Source organism: Thalassophryne amazonica, chromosome 8, assembly GCF_902500255.1.
Source record: "Thalassophryne amazonica chromosome 8, fThaAma1.1, whole genome shotgun sequence".
Taxonomy (NCBI): domain Eukaryota; kingdom Metazoa; phylum Chordata; class Actinopteri; order Batrachoidiformes; family Batrachoididae; genus Thalassophryne; species Thalassophryne amazonica.
In genome coordinates this window covers 19976524-19993097 of record NC_047110.1, presented here as the reverse complement: position 1 = coordinate 19993097, position 16574 = coordinate 19976524, and the positions used below count along the sequence as shown (strand labels likewise).

The 16574-nt window shown below is 40.8% G+C and overlaps 1 protein-coding gene across 1 annotated transcript in view; it reads right to left on the bottom strand.

Annotated features, from left to right (window-relative positions):
- Positions 1–16574, bottom strand: part of pik3c2a (phosphatidylinositol-4-phosphate 3-kinase, catalytic subunit type 2 alpha) — a 205015-nt gene that overhangs the window by 178319 nt on the left and 10122 nt on the right. Inside the window, 1 exon segment of the mRNA XM_034175828.1 lies at positions 2428–3670. Coding sequence (XP_034031719.1) covers positions 2428–3588 — 1161 coding nt within the window. The 5' untranslated portion in view covers positions 3589–3670.

Sequence of the window (16574 nt, the reverse complement as noted above, 5' to 3'; positions counted from 1 at the left end):
GAATACTCAGCTCAATAGAGCTCTGACTCTTTGTCAGCCTGGCTACAGTGCTGAAAAGAAACCTGGGGTTGTTCTTATTTTCTTCAATTAGTGATGAGTAGAAAGATGTCCTAGCTTTACGGAGGGCTTTTTTATAGAGCAACAGACTCTTTTTCCAGGCTAAGTGAAGATCTTCTAAATTAGTGAGACGCCATTTCCTCTCCAACTTACGGGTTATCTGCTTTAAGCTACGAGTTTGTGAGTTACACCACGGAGTCAGGCACTTCTGATTTAAAGCTCTCTTTTTCAGAGGAGCTACAGCATCCAAAGTTGTCTTCAATGAGGATGTAAAACTATTGACGAGATACTCTATCTCACTTACACAGTTTAGGTAGCTACTCTGCACTGTGTTGGTATATGGCATTAGAGAACATAAAGAAAGAATCATATCCTTAAACCTAGTTACAGCGCTTTCTGAAAGACTTCTAGTGTAATGAAACTTATTCCCCACTGCTGGGTAGTCCATCAGAGTAAATGTAAATGTTATTAAGAAATGATCAGACAGAAGCGAGTTTTCAGGGAATACTGTTAAGTCTTCTATTTCCATACCATAAGTCAGAACAAGATCTAAGATATGATTAAAGTGGTGGGTGGACTCATTTACTTTTTTAGCAAAGCCAATAGAGTCTAATAATAGATTAAATGCAGTGTTGAGGCTGTCATTCTCAGCATCTGTGTGGATGTTAAAATCGCCCACTATAATTATCTTATCTGAGCTAAGCACTAAGTCAGACAAAAGGTCTGAAAATTCACAGAGAAACTCACAGTAACGACCAGGTGGACGATATTATCATCTGGAATAGTCCCAGATTGCATTTCAGAGCTTCTAGAATTGAAACATTTTCGTGCGGGTGGTGTTGGGGGGTAATGTTGGGTTTCAGCTTTTTTTGTTTTTTACCACTTTCATCCCTGAATATGTCAATCGTGATTCACTTTTGTGCAGATTAAAGTTACTAACTGGGACTCCTGTCTTGTTGCGAGAAAGAAACGAGAATCATCCTCCGTTCTGTTCACACAGCTACAAACACTGTGCGGCTCTCTGCCGAGTCAAGTTAGAACGATAGAGTCCAGTCGGAATTAATAACTTCAAAGCGAAACACCATTTTGTTTATTTTTATTTATGTCCAGAGATCAAGGATACAGTGACCAATTTCATATTTATTTACTTTAAGACTCAATGAAATACATAGAAAACCTGTAAAGCCTACTTTTAGTACAAAATTCACAAGAGGTATCGATAAGGGAATTGATAAGGAATCGGATTGATAAGCAGAATCGATATCGATAAAATCTTATCAATACCCATCCCTACTCCTGAGACTTCTGGCCACATTTTTTGTAATAACATTTTTAAAGCATGGTGATAAAATACTGTTATTTACATTATTTGAAACAAGTTAGCTTCTCATTATGTAAGGGAAAGCTAAAATATGAAAGGAAAACTAAAATTACCCTTTTTTTTTTAAATTACCCGTATCTGCGCTTTATTTTTGTGCATTGTTGTGTAATTTTATTACTGACATTCTTGTATTATTGGAGTTTGTTTTCTTTCATGCTTTGAAAGGTAAGCTGGGAAAGCTCTATATAAATAATATTATGATTAATAGTAGTAATAGTAGTTATGAATGCATGATTTTTTTTGCAATGCAAGTCATAGGACCTCCCAAACTAGTAAAATAAATAAATAAAGTGATTTGTACTCAGGAAACTATGTTCACGGATATGGGCATAATATGCACGCACGCACGCACACACACACACACACACACACGAAGATGACATCCTGCTTTTGTTGCTTTGCCAACGTGCAGGGTGATCACTGTGGTGATGTAGAAGCAAAAACTTTAAAATAATATTGTGTCACTGTCCAAATACTTATGTACCCTTTGTACAAATTAAGCAGTTCGCAGAATGGAACACGTCTGTGCCAAACACCACCAAAAACAAATAAACCAAGTGTCAAATATGACACACCTACAAGACAGATTAAAAAGTAGAAACTTGAAAACTTGAAAATACAGTCACTTCCTATTAAGGTACCCGCATGCAGTGCCACATCTTGTTTTTGCACATTTAATCCATGTTAAAAGCCTTCTGTATTTGATACGTTCTGGACTCTACAGAAATATTGATCAACTTTTATGTAACAGTCTGTCTGTCTTTTATTCACACAAGACCAGAACAGAATATCAACTGTGATATGTGGCTTTTCAGAAGTATTTCCTGTAGGTATAAGGTATAATTAAAGGATATCACCATACTATCATCATTTATATCACAACAAGATGTCAGACTGATGGAAACGTCACTACCAGTATATCACCCTGGTCTAACAGCTTGCAGGAAGTTTGCCTTTTATTCTACAAATATTAAACATTTCCATCTTACCTGATTGTTTGGTTCGTGGGAGGAGCAGTTCCCTGGAACTCTGAGAGAATGACTGCGAGTTACAGCAGCTCCGGTCGATGCCCTCCTGTGCTGTGAACGAGCAGAGACTGAGGATTTCATATCCAATGAGGGGCTCCTGCTACTACTGTTCCCTCCGGTCTCAAGCACTGCATCCCAAGGATCCCCTGCAGTAACTCCCGCTTCCAACTGTACTGTGCCTGCTGACGCCAGAGGCGCTTCATCAGTCTCTGGTTTGCGTTTGGTAAGTGGGTCCAGATCCAGCCAGTCAAAACGGCTAATGTTAGAAGATTCCGTCAGTGTTGGGTGTTGGGGTGGTGGATTGGGTGCCAGAGACCCTGTCCTAGTAGAAGATGAATCCGGGTCAGTGCTGGCTGATCTGCCATTTTTCAAGTATTCTGAGGTGCTGGCAATTTTATCAAATAGTTTTGCCATCTCTGGGTCCACAGCAGGCTGTTGAAAGACCATGGCCGCGGCAGGCTGGATGGGAGTGAAGGCCATGAATGGTGACTGCTGAGCTGGAAGGGCCATAAAAGATGGCAAAGATGGAGTGAAACCATTCTGAAATGTGCCTGGCTTGGGGAATGGGGCAGAGGGAAACAACGAGGGAGGATGAGGGGTCGGAGTGGACACGCTCGAGCTTGATGCAGTTGACAGAACAGGTGTCCACTGGCTGCTGTGGAAGGGGGAGGAGCTACAGGCATGACCACCAGGGTAGGAAGCACTCAGGTTAAAACCCAGAAGTGATGAGGGGCGGGATACTTTGTTGTCAAGTTCAAAGTTATCGTCCAGCAAGAGCTTTTCCAGCTCCTCATTGGTCAACTTGTCTACATCAATGTCCTTGAACTTGTCTTTCTGTGCCTCCTTCTTGGTCTCTGGAAAAACAATGAGGTCCTTTTCTGGTTTACTAGTGGAGGATGAGGATTGAGGGGCAGCAGTGGTAGATGTGGATGCTTTGGGTTTGGGGGAGGATGAGCCTGCTGCAGAGGAAGATGAAGATGTTGAAGGAGAAAGAGTGTGCTTCTCCTTATGCAATTTTGCTAAAGCCTCTTGTTCCATGCGGAGGGCCTCCTCTTTTCCCACAACCCCCTTAGGCTGGGGAACATCCAGTTTGAACCCATTACCACTAGATATCTCAGCCATTCTGTCAACTCCAAGGTGCCATGGGTGTGAATGCTTTTACGTCAGTGCGACCCACAAGGTTGCAGAACAAACCTTTAAACACCTTTAAAAAAGAAAAGAAAAAAAAGGAGAATAAATAACACTCAGAGGCTGCAGTACAGGTTCAAGGAAATGTGTTGATCAAAATTTTACTTTTTTTTTTTTTTTTTTTGCCTACAAATAAAGCTTTAATAGTTTTATAATCACAACTGCAATTTCACAAAATATGATTTTCAAATGGCATGAGGCATAATTTTAATTTGGCTCTAATGTGCATGAACAGAATTTCAGTAAACTGTATGAGATAATGCTCTGGGCAGGGCTGGGCGATATGACCTAAAATTCATATTGCAATAAAAATTGAATCCCTTCACGGTAACGGTATATATCGCGATATAAACTTAAGTGTAAAAATGATAATGCAAGTATTTCTGAATGGGTCCCTCAGCAAAGGTAAATTGCTGAAAATAAATATATATAAAAAATTACAATATAAAACAAAAACACATACAATCTCAATTCCAATGAAGTTGGGACAGTGTGTGAAATGTAAATAAAAACAGAATACAATGACTTGCAAATCCTCTTCAAGCTATATTCAATTGAATACACCACAAAGACAAGGAATTTAGGAATTCCATCATCTACAGTCCATAATATTATTGTTAGAAGGAAAAGGTGATGCAACACAGTGGTAAACATGCCACTGTCCCAACTTTTTTGAAATGTGTTGCAGGCATCCATTTCAAAATGAGCAAATATTTGCACAAAAACAATAAAGTTCATCAGTTTGAACATTAAATATCTTGTCTTTGTGGTGTATTCAATTGAATATGGGTTGAAGAGGACATGCAAATCATTGTATTCTGTTTTTATTTACATTTGACACAACGTCCCAACTTCATTGGAATTGGGGTTGTAACAACACTCAATAAGTGTTTGGGAACTAAGGACACTAATTGTTGAAGCTTTGTAGGTGGAATCCTTTCCCATTCTTGCTTGAAGTATGACTTCAGTTGTTCAACAGTCCGGGGTCTCTGTTGTTGTATTTTGCACTTCATAATGCACCACACATTTTCAATGGGCGACAGGTCTGGACTGCAGGCAGGCCAGGCTAGTACCCACACTCTTACTACAAAGCCATGCTGTTGTAACACGTGCAGAATGTGGCTTGGCATTGTCTTGCTGAAATAAGCAGGGATGTCCCTGAAAAAGATGTTGCTTGGATGGCAGCATGTGTTGCTCCAAAACCTGGATATACCTTTCAACATTGATGGTGCCATCACAGATGTGTAAGTTGCCCATGCCATGGGCACTAACACACCCCGTACCATCACAGATGCTGGCTTTTGAACTTTGCGCTGGTAATAATCTGGATGGTCCTTTTCCTCTTTTGTTCGGAGGATGCGACGTCCACGAATTCCAAAAACAATTTGAAATGTGGACTCACCGGACCACAGCACACTTTTCCACTTTGCGTCTGTCCATTTCAAATGCCGCCAATTGAATATAGGTTGAAGAGGATTTGCAAATCATTGTATTCTGTTTTTATTTACATTTTACACAATGTCCCAACTTCATTGGAATTGGGGTTGTACAATTTGCCAGAATGTACATCTAAGATGCAAGCCTAAAATTGATGTTTTGATAAAAGAATTAAATAAATGTATTTATTGTTGGGTCAGTGGCTGAAGTTTTATCTCTTGAACAGTAGATGGCACACCAGCTCTGAATACATGAACCGTTTCAGGACGGTCACTGGCGCTTTTCATCATTTACAAAAGTTAACACGAAACCACCAAAAAAGAATAAAAATGAATAAAAATACTTAATTTACTCACATTTGAAGTCAGTCTTGATAAATCATCTTTACCTGGCCAATTTTATCTTTCTAACCTGGTTAAAAAATCCTTGTGTTATTTAATGTGGCACTTTTTCAAATGTTCTTTTTCAGGTCGCTACGGAGCATCTCACATGAACAGTGAGAGACAACTCAGCTCAGAACACCCCCCCTCCCCCCACAGCAGTGGTTCAGACACGCAGAAACGCTTCACAGAGGATTTTCCCTGGATTCAAAAACTCTGTGCCCAAATCTCTACTGTTGGCAAAAATTATACTGTGTAATGGTTAAAGTGGAGCTCTAGCTCTGGGTGCCCGTTAATCTGTTCCTGCTCATTCAAATATGATGTGAAAGTCCTGATCTGCCTAGGGCTGGAGCTATCGATTATTTTAGTAATCGAGTATTCTATCGATTATTCTGGTGATTAATCAAGTAATCGGATAAAAAGTATTTTCGCATTTTTAAACATCATCAACAGTCCAGGCCTCTCTCTACTAAGCAATGGCACAATGTTGCTGCGCCAAAGTCTTGACATTTTGCTGAAATGGCAATGGGATGTGTCTTACTGTTTTGTTTTATTTACCATTTTTAAGGTTTTTTTTTTTTTTTATGTTGATGGACAGGTTTCTGTGTAGGCTCTCAGTTGTCCAGGTGGTTTCCATAGTAGAGAAGCTTGAATCTTCGACTGGACTGGGTTGCTTGACGCGAGGATGTTTCGCTTCAAATTGCAGAAGCTTCCTCAGCTAAAATTCTTGCTCTGGTGGTCTGACTTCTGTCTTGACTCTTGTAGAGAAGAATAATCAAGAAGTCACAAAAGCTGGAGTTTAAAACCTAACCAGACCCCTCCTACCGAGAGGCAGACAGCTATAGGCTGGTGACTAAACAATAGCTCTAATTAGCACCTATTGTGCTCTAGTTAGCACCCTCCTAATGACAGGGCAGCTGTCCCTCTCCTAATGGCTCCCTTGACGACTCTGCTGACGACGTGAATGACTCATTACCATGAACAAAAGACTGAAAGTGCTTTGACCTGAGTACCCCATTGTAAACAGGGGATAAAGCGTGTCTCAGTCACCCTCCCCGGTTAAGGCTGGGTTTCAAACGTTTCACAAAGAATGCCTCCTTGACCCCTCTCTCAAACCATTTCTTCTCTCTGGCTAATATTTTAACTTCCTTGTCCTCAAACGTGTGGTTAATGTGTTTAAGGTGGAGATGAACTGCAGACTGAGGTCCACTGGCGCCCTCTCTGCAATGCTGGTATAGCCTTTTGTGTAAAGGTTGCTTAGTCTCACCTATGTAGTGTTCGTTACAGTACTGTACTGTAACGAACACTACATAGGCTACAAAAGGCTATACCAGATTCAAGCTTCTCTACTATGTTGATGGACAGGGTCCCTATGTGAATTTTTTTTTTAATCCCTGCATGCATTTCAGATGCAGGTTGAACATGCAAGCCTCGCAGTCAGTTTTTTTAATTTTATTTTAAGTTACAGTGTTTTTGAAGCATTGTGTGTTTCCCAAAAAAGTGAAAATTAAAAAGTGAAACACTCAGTGCAAGTCTGAGCAAAACACTTTGAAAGAGTGGACTTTTGCTGAGAGGATCTTCTTTCAGAAACTGTTTGTCAGTGTGGCCGGGAACGGAGCTGTAGCTGTGTGAGGGGCTCTCCTCACACCGGGCAGAGAGACAGCAGCTGGCTGCCGAGCGAATAGTCACTCCCCACGTACAGCGGACCGTGTGTTTTTTAAAAATAGCCAAACACACTGCTTCGCTTTAAATGCACAGTAGGTCTATTTCAGATGATCAATGTGGACCATCTTTCTCTTAAAAGACTATTTTTTTACTCTGTGTGTCGCATTGGAAAGGTGTAGCCGTCGTTGCTAATTTGATTAGCTGTTACGCTCTAGTCTTCTTCTGTTTGTTTTTCTGGGGACGTTGCAGATCACATAACGGACTGGCATTTGTACTACAGCATTAAATGAAGCTTCGAGGCACAGAATTTGCCTTGAACATTTTTTTCTAATCAAATTATTCGAGTTACTTGACTAATCGTTTCAGCCCTAGATCCGCCGCGTTGTTAATGCCAGAAAAAAGGTATTCTTAAAAACGAATAAGAAAAAATATGTAGTAACTCAAACCCAAGTGGCTTTTGTGATCATGTGACGGTAGCATTCAGAACAAGGTGAATCACTGACAAACGCTGACCAGTCAGCACAGACTCCAGCCTCAGAACCATCCAGTCTTTGAGTGAATTCAGGTTTAAAAATGAGCTAAAGCAATGGAACCATCAACTCCAGCAGCTTGCTTCAGCAGCTGGCATTAGAAGCATGCATAGCAGATGCAGTAAGTTAGGATTTGCTAAAAGAATTATGTCTTGTTAGGAAACTACACTGGCTGTCAATTATAATATATTAAATAAGACCTTTTTTGAAAGTTATAATGTGCACCCAAGTGCATGGCAGTGCCAGCTGCACTGGAAGCTTATTTTATTTTTAAAAACTTTTATCTTTTTTGTGTGTGTGCACGAACAGTGATTCTGAATCCTATAAAAGAGGGGGACCTAAAATGCCAAATTTACTGGGTTGGCACATAACATGCCTATGTAAGATACTTGATTCCCTACGTTACGTTGCAGCAAAGGTGCATAATACGACCTCTTTAACTGTATCAAGAGACCATGAGGATTAGCAGTACCAAACTCATAAAATGTTTTACAACACACTGTTCCCTTGCAAAATCTGTTACCATGCATCAGAATACAACCCCAATTCCAATAAAGTTGGGATGATGTTTAAAATGTAATTAAAAACAGAATACAATGATTGGCAAATCCTCTTCAACCTATTTTCAACTGAATACACCACAAAGATAAGATATTTAATGTTCAATTTGCCAATCATTGTATTCTGTTTTTATTTACATTTTAAACAATGTCCCAATTTCATTGGAATTGGGATTGTATAACACAGTGATTCTCAACCGGGGTGCCGTGGCACCCTAGGGTGCCGTGATCGATCATCAGGGGTGCCGTGGGTATTTTTCATATTCGCGATTATTTTTCATATTCGCGATTACCGTGAATTATTTATTTTATCCACAAACCATAAAATGACTCAGAATCTGATGTCAAACGTGCTGCAGCCTCGCTCTCGTCTTAAGGTGGGACAATAACAAGGAGGCTGACGGCCGATTAAAACAGTACCGTCTTCTTCAAAAGCCGTCTAAAATGCGGAGCTGTCGGTGTGTGTGTCTGTGCCTGTGTACAGGCTGCAGACTGCGAGGGAGGGGGTGGGTGAGGGAGATTCCTGAATGCAGGCGCAACACATTCAGTGCGCAGCGAGCGCGGAGCAGAGAGAGGATTTTAACCCGAGTGAACGTTAACAAAACGGAAACGTGAAGCTGCCTTTACTTCTCTCTGAACTTTCTCTAAAGGTGTGATTCTGCCGTTACCGTCCTGTTCACACCATGTGCGCGTCGTATGCTGAATTTATGAGATCATGAGATGAAATAAATGGTCAAATATCTTTAAAAACATATTTAAAAAATGAGAATATATGAATGAACTGAGCCACAAAAAAAAAAACAATGTTCAGACGCAGAGATCACAAAAAGCAGGTGAGCACTCTGAACTTTAACAGCTGTTATTTTCCAAAGGTATTTATTTGTTCAATCTTGAGCTTAATGCAGTGTTTAAGCACGAAACGTGACTGATGAGGAGAAACAATTTCAGAAATGCAACAGAAACAACCACAAATCAGAAAAAGTTGGGACTGTATGTAAAATGAAGATAAAACTAAAAATGGTGCACGTTCCCAGTTTCTCCACTCACAGAAACCAAACGTTCTTCCAGAGTTGTGTAATTATACTACAATAGTAGAATATAAAGAAGGGGAAAAAAGAAAAAAAAATAGACAATATATTCGTCAATCGCAATTATTTGTCTGACAATTAATCGTCTCCAGAAATTCCTAATCGTGACAGCCCTACTTGAGATCAGAGCGCAAAATGCTTGAGGATTTTCGAAATGCGGTGTTTTCTGTATCGATTTTCTATTGCGATAATTGGGTTTTGCGCAAAACCAGAGGTAATAGCATTATAATATTATTTTGGTTGGTGGTGTGCCGCAGGATTTTGTAAATATAAAAAGGGTGCTGCGGCTCAAAAAAGGTTGAAAATCACTGGTATAACAAATGTCAGTTTCTGCAGTTGATTTGCAGTTTTCAATGTAAAAATCAGTTGCATATTTGTCTCCATAACCAGGGTTTGATTGGTTATCAATTGGTTGCTACCCATTATGAATGAAACCAATTGTTACTTGCAGGTGTTCTTGAGTTAGGGGTCAACAATCAGGTCACATAAATAAGCACACACTACATTACCAGAATGACATTTAAATTGATCAATTTATTCACAATAGCATCTCTGCTTGTGGCCCCACTTGTGTGCATGTCATTCACTTTTAAACACACACAGTGGGACTGTTTAATCAGAATGGAAGAGATCTCATTTATACCAAGTAAGGACTTGTTTCTGTGTAGGCTCTCAGTTGTCCAGGTGGTTCTAATAAGTAAGGACTTATAACTTGTACACCACCTATCAGCACGCACTTAAGTGAATACTCTGTGATGTAGTAGTTTACATATAGTAAAAATGCTGTCAAATAAGGGTGTAATCCATTTTCAATCATCCTAGTTATATCTTACATGGAAAGGAAAGAAGCCACAACCAACCTATGCCTACGGCATGAGCAGAACATCACTGCAAAGTGCAAAGAAAGTGTTTGGTCCTAAAATGACACAGCACTTCCTCAAAGCAACCACTCAAGGAACAATCACAGCCCCAGGGTTCAGCAAGTTCATTCTCTCCCCAGGCGTGTCCTGAGCACCCCCTCCCACTGTGGGAGAGAAGGCTGTTCACTGTGGGGCTCAGGCTGGCCTAGCACTATTGTGCAGCTGAGGAATTTGGCATGTCAAGTAGCCTGATGGGTTTCTCTCTTGCTTGATCTATGTTACCAAAATGTTAGCACCACAGCATCAGACTGCCTTATCAACTGTGCTTCTGCAACAAACAGTAAACATGTGGCCGCACTCTGACATGTGCCAACAGGTTTGCATGACTGGGATAAAAATGTACTTTGGGCAAAATGAATGGCTGCAATGCAAGCCCATTAAATCTGAGTGCCCACCATACCTTTAATGGGTGAGTTTACTCAGGTGCTCCCGTGATCCGGAAGAAGCCCATGAGACTTTGTCCCCATTTTGTAAAAATGTAATGGGACAATTTAATTCACAGTTGGACTACTGTCAAATATCTTGGCAACAATTTTAAAGGAAATGTATTTAGTCTTCAGTTATAGATAGATACATTCAATATATTTATTTACAAATGCCTCATACATAGTCATAGAGCAGGTAGGTCAGTGGATAGGGAGCCGGGCTGCCAATATGCAGACCTGGGTTACAAATCCTGCTCAAGCTACCTGTCTGTGTCCTTTGACAAGACACTTAATCTACAGTGTCTCAGTCCACCCAGCAGTAAATGGGTACTAGCCTTGGCTTGGGAAGTAACCTGCATTGGAGTGGCATCCCGTCAGGGGAACTCAGAGAGAAATATTTTAACAAACTCATCTGAAATTGAAATCAGGAATAAAAGGTAAAAACACTGTTGGTGACGAATCCAATTATACTGACTGAATTAATGCTGATTCTAAGTTTCCAACTTTAACATCAATTATTATTATTAATGTTAAGTGATGTGTTCGTTATGTAACCCTGCCATGGTCCTGCAAAGCTTGATTGCTGGTTCTTTAAAAAAAAGTTTTCATAGGAAATTACACGTTTTTCATATTAAGGAATATGCAATGACTAGGCTCACTCAGTTAAAGCATCACTACCTACCAATTAGATGGGTAGAAACAATATATTTAGGTATAAGCAAAATTTAATGTGCATATTTACTGTCTCAATCCCTTATACCCCATCACACATACGCCAATTGAGGCAGAATTGCATCAGAATGACACATCCGGCCACAATCGGGAAATATTGAGGTGCGGTCCAAAGACCTACAGATGGCAGTCTGTGAACATCTACATATTTGGTCCCATTCACTCAGCTGTTCTGATGGTATTGCACATGTTCAAAACACTCTTAGTGCCATCGAGATGGAACACACATCTGACGGAGGTCTATATGCAGTTTTTGCATCATCTGATCGCAGTCTACATATTCTGACGGCATCAAAACAGCATCTGAAATAATCTGATCGCGGTTGATTGAGCTCTGAGATCGATCGGTCACAACAAAGCCTGCCGACATGTTGTGGAATGTCCACCTCCACTTGACCCCAGCCATTGAGGGCTCGCATATCTCTGACTGTTTGTCAGATTGGTCTCAGCTTTCAGATATGGCTTGCGCATGGCACGATGATGTGCATCCTTTCTTATGAAAATTTTAGGGATTCATTTTCAAAATGTTTATTTTGATTAATTTTAACATTAGTACTTCCAAGATGTTGTCCACCATGGCATCTCTGTCCTACTCTTCCGCCACCTACGTGACTATACAGGGATGAGATTGGCAAATTAGATTTTCAGAGGTAAATAAGCCAGAGTCCACGGGCCGCAGGTCCCGGCGGGTCCAGGGCGGAGCCCTGGCCAGGGAGTCAGGGGGACGAAGTTCCCCTGAAGCCAAAGCATTTTTGCTGTTTTAAAACATGTAAATTGCACTAAAATGATATCAAAAACTACTATAAATGCCAGGTGTTCATATCTATAATTCAAACTGTAAACCCTTATGGCCCAGTCACACGGCACTTAACGAAGGGCGATGAAGACCTGACGAAACAAGAAATCTGGACCTTCGCTGACTTTCGTTGACATCGTTCAACCTTCGCGCAGCCTCGTTCCTGCAGCGGGCGTTTTGTCAGGATTTTTAAACTGTTGAAAATTTTGAACAAAGGGCAACAAAAACCTCAGTTCGTCTGTGTCTCGTTTTGCTGTCGTTCTTGACGTTTTTTTAAGCGTTTGTGTAGTTTTTGTAACGTTATTGTTTAATTTGACTTCGTTGGAGCAGCTGAACGTTTTCACACAGCGCAGAAGCCAGTTTGTGAGTGCTGAGGCTGCTGCTGCGTTCATGTACATCGGAAATTACAGGGCAAATTCAGCCTGCTTGCTTGGATTTTTTGATCTGTGTGGGGGGACAGCTTCAATGGGCTCAGGCACCTTACATAGGCCAAAATTAAAATTAATTATTTTGTCACAAGTAACTGTTGAATTTGAAACAACAAAAAAGTTGTGTAATTTCCGACGGTACTTGAATGCAGCATCAGCGGCAGCAGGAGCTCCTGCGTGCGCTTATTATTTTTATTAAATATAACAATCTGAGTGTATGAATAATAATCCAGTCCTTTTGTACATGTGGCAACAGGTAGATGAATCAAAATGATGATATAAAGAGCTGTTCTGGAAGGAAGAATTCACGTTGTGGATCAGTGATCAGCTGGTGGAATAACCGCACGAGTCAATGCGCGTATTCACACGCACTGATTAATTTACTGTTCTGATATATTCAAACATCTTTACACTTATATTTATTCTCCCTTTTGACAGTTTTCTGTTATAAATAAATATATATGGCTTAGAACATAATACTGTGATACAGCAGTGACCACGGCGCACTTTTTTTTTTTTTTTTTTTTAAATTGGAGGAAGACGGCGCGTGCAGCGTGTCAACAGACAGTGTGGATTCTGATCATGATGGATATGATCCCTCTTTTGTTCTGGACGAGGAACTAGAGCAGGTGGTCCACTGACATGCACACAGATCTCCACAGATTCTGTTTGCAGTTTCTCCAGGACTCAGGTGCTATGAGCTCCATTCCAGCGTCGAGTCCTGGAACGCAGAGACGCAGACACACACTGCTCAAACACACACAAACATACATGTAAGGGCGGGAGAAAGGAAAGGGCGGGAGAAACGCATATATAACCTTTGCGCTGATTGGTCATAAGCTTTGTAATAACCAATGAAAACGTGCGTTAAGTAATAGCTTCGACTGCGCTTCCATACCGTCTCGGTTTTTATAATTTGTTGGAGGGAAAACTACCGAATATTGGAAGTTGAAAGACTACATAGTTACCTCCCTTACACTACATGCTCATTGTGCACCTACGTCATACTGGTCACTGATCAGCACAGCGTTACTTCCACGTTCGGCTGACTGACGTTTCACAAAATCGACCCCCGGGACTGTTAAGTCCGCGGAAAAATCTCATCCCTGACTATAAGCTAACTCTCACCAAGCACTGCAACTTCAAAGTCAGGGTAAAGTGAGAAAACAGACAGACTGCAGAAGAATGACTTTTGAGAACAGCAGTCAGTTAAACAGGCTCTTTCACGTTTGTTTGCAAATAATATCAAGTGTGGCTCGCTGATGTTACTGGTATCAAAGTTAATCATTATCAGATAGTTCATGTTGCTTGCACCATTTCATAATAAAATGTTTAATGCCAGCATCCCAGCAAATACTTTTACTGTGAAAGGGACGCTGCCGGTGCTCCTTGCGACTGAGTTCAACTTGACAACACTGAGGACACGTTAGCTAATATCCGTTTTTGCGATGAATTTCCCATAATTTGTACAAAGTTTCAGTAAGTACATAAGCTGAATAAAATCTTATATTTGCTCTGAGTTCAAGCTTAAATAAACTGCTCACGAGGTGGGGGTTACTGTATCCAAATAATAATAATAATACAATAACATGCTTTTGGAGGGCGGTATGCATTTTCAGAGGCCTGATGTTCACGACCAGTCACCCAAAATGACAGATATTCGCCGGCGTTAGACGAGGACAAATATCTGTCATTGCAGGCGACTGGTCATGAACGGAGGGACTCAGAAAATGCACACCACATGACAACAGCATGTCTGCATTATTATCACTTACTGAGATACACAACACGTACATAAAAAGTTGGCTCACTTTAACTTTTGTTGTGTTGGCTGGCGCGCGCTGCTCTCCAAATTCGCCAGTGCGCCCATAGCAAGCTGGCTGCTCATGGCTGCTGTTGTCGTACTATGCATGAGAAAGTCATCCAGAATATCCATATTGGGACCGACACACGACTCGCCGTTTTTTTGTTTGTTTTTTTTTTCCCCTCTGCGAACAGTTCTTGAGCTGCGCACGCGCTATGACATCATTTGTTTACGCACAGCGGGCGGGTATAGCCAGGTAGCGTTGACGTAAATCTACGATACCGGCCCAGCAACGCCCCGGTAAAGTGATAATAATAATACAATAACATGCTTTTGGAGGGCGGTATGCATTTTCAGAGGTCCGACGTCCATGCCTCGTCTAACTCAGGCGAATATCTGTCATTTTGGGTGACTGGGCATGGACGGAGGGACTCAGAAAATGCATACCGCACGACAAATGCATGTTATTTGCATTATTATCACTTACTGAGATACAACACGTGGAATCACATTAACAATATTTAATGTCATTTCAAAACGCACAACACCCGGCAAACGCGTACATAAAAAGTTGGCTCACTTTAACTTTTGTTGTGTTGGCTGGTACCGCGCTGCCCTCCAAATTCGCCAGGGCATCCTCATCAAGCTGGCTGCTTTGCCTGCTGTTCATTGTTGTACTATCCATGAGAAATCATCCGGAATATCCATACTGGGACCAACACACACTTCTCGCCTTTTCATCTTTTCCTCTGCAGACAGTACTTCGGCTGCGCGTGGTATGATGTCATCAGTTTACGCACAGCAGGCAGGTATCCGGATATCCGCCTGCTGTGGGCAGCTGCGGGTGGGTATAGCCAGGTAGCGTAAATGTAAATCTACGCTACCGGCCCAGCAATGCTTCAGTAAGTGATAATAATAAAATGTAACATTTAAGCATTCTGACCATGTTGGATGAATGTCAATCTTTTTCTTAAAAAACTGTATTTGCGTGTCTCTTTGTATCCTAATGTCAACCCTGTCTTAACAAACGTACACTTTGTCTGTTAAAACAAAGAGCACAAACACAGCCTCATACGACCATCCACGAATAATCTACTTCAGCTCCCAATTTTCTATAGGAATACAAACTTCCTACAGGCACTGCACTAATTCTGTTTTAAAGTACAGCACGACATGCAGTCTTCAGATCTATCCGAGACAGTCCTGTGTTATTTGTACTCAAAAAGACTCCAGACTCGTGCTAAATCAAAGTGGTGATAAAACATCTAGCTGGTCATCAGATTATACAAATGACTGAAAAATCTACTTGAGTGCATCGTTCATAAAAAATAAGGCTTTGGGTTTACTCAAGCTTCTTAGATGATTTTGTTTTCTTTTTTCAACAGTGACACTGGTTCCTGAAAGGCATGTGAATGTTAGCAATATACTCTGGAACTGATAAAAAAGAAGAACAGTATCTTTAACATCAATATAAGTGTTTACAGATTTAAGAGTTCAGCAGTTATCTGGTTAAAAACAAACAAGCCTACAGTAAAACACTTTCTTCCAGACCAGCCTGTGCTGGCTTTTCTATCATCAAGTCTACCCTGTGAGGAACATTATGTCTATAAAAACATGCAAAATAAATAAATAAAATAAAATAAAATAAAAAAATTGGCAGGCTATTTAAGAGCACTGGGGGCTGGGTGAGTGATTCAGGAATCCAAATATCACTGCAGTATAGCAAAATTGGCAGTACAGTGTTGCACCACAGCAAGAAGACCCTACATTTGAACCCGGCCTGGACACACTCTACGTACAGCTTTGCATGTTCTCCCTGTGTTTGTGTGGGGTTCCACCCCCCAAGTAATTTGATTTCCTTCGAGCTCGAAAGACATGAGGTTTTTATTTCATGAGATCCCCTCATTTGTGCAAAATATAACACTTAAAATTGATAAAACATTGAAGGCGAACTGGCGTGACATAAAAAAAACAAAACAAACAAACAAACAAAAAATATCCAAGGTGAATGACAATAGATGTAAACCAATTCAGAAATGTTTCATGACAAAACAATTAAGTTCACAATTATGCTGTGTATCACGGTGGTCCCATGCCTGGTGGCAGCTTTCCGATGCTCACTAGATTAAAGCTACTGTAAGGGCCCCTTCACATA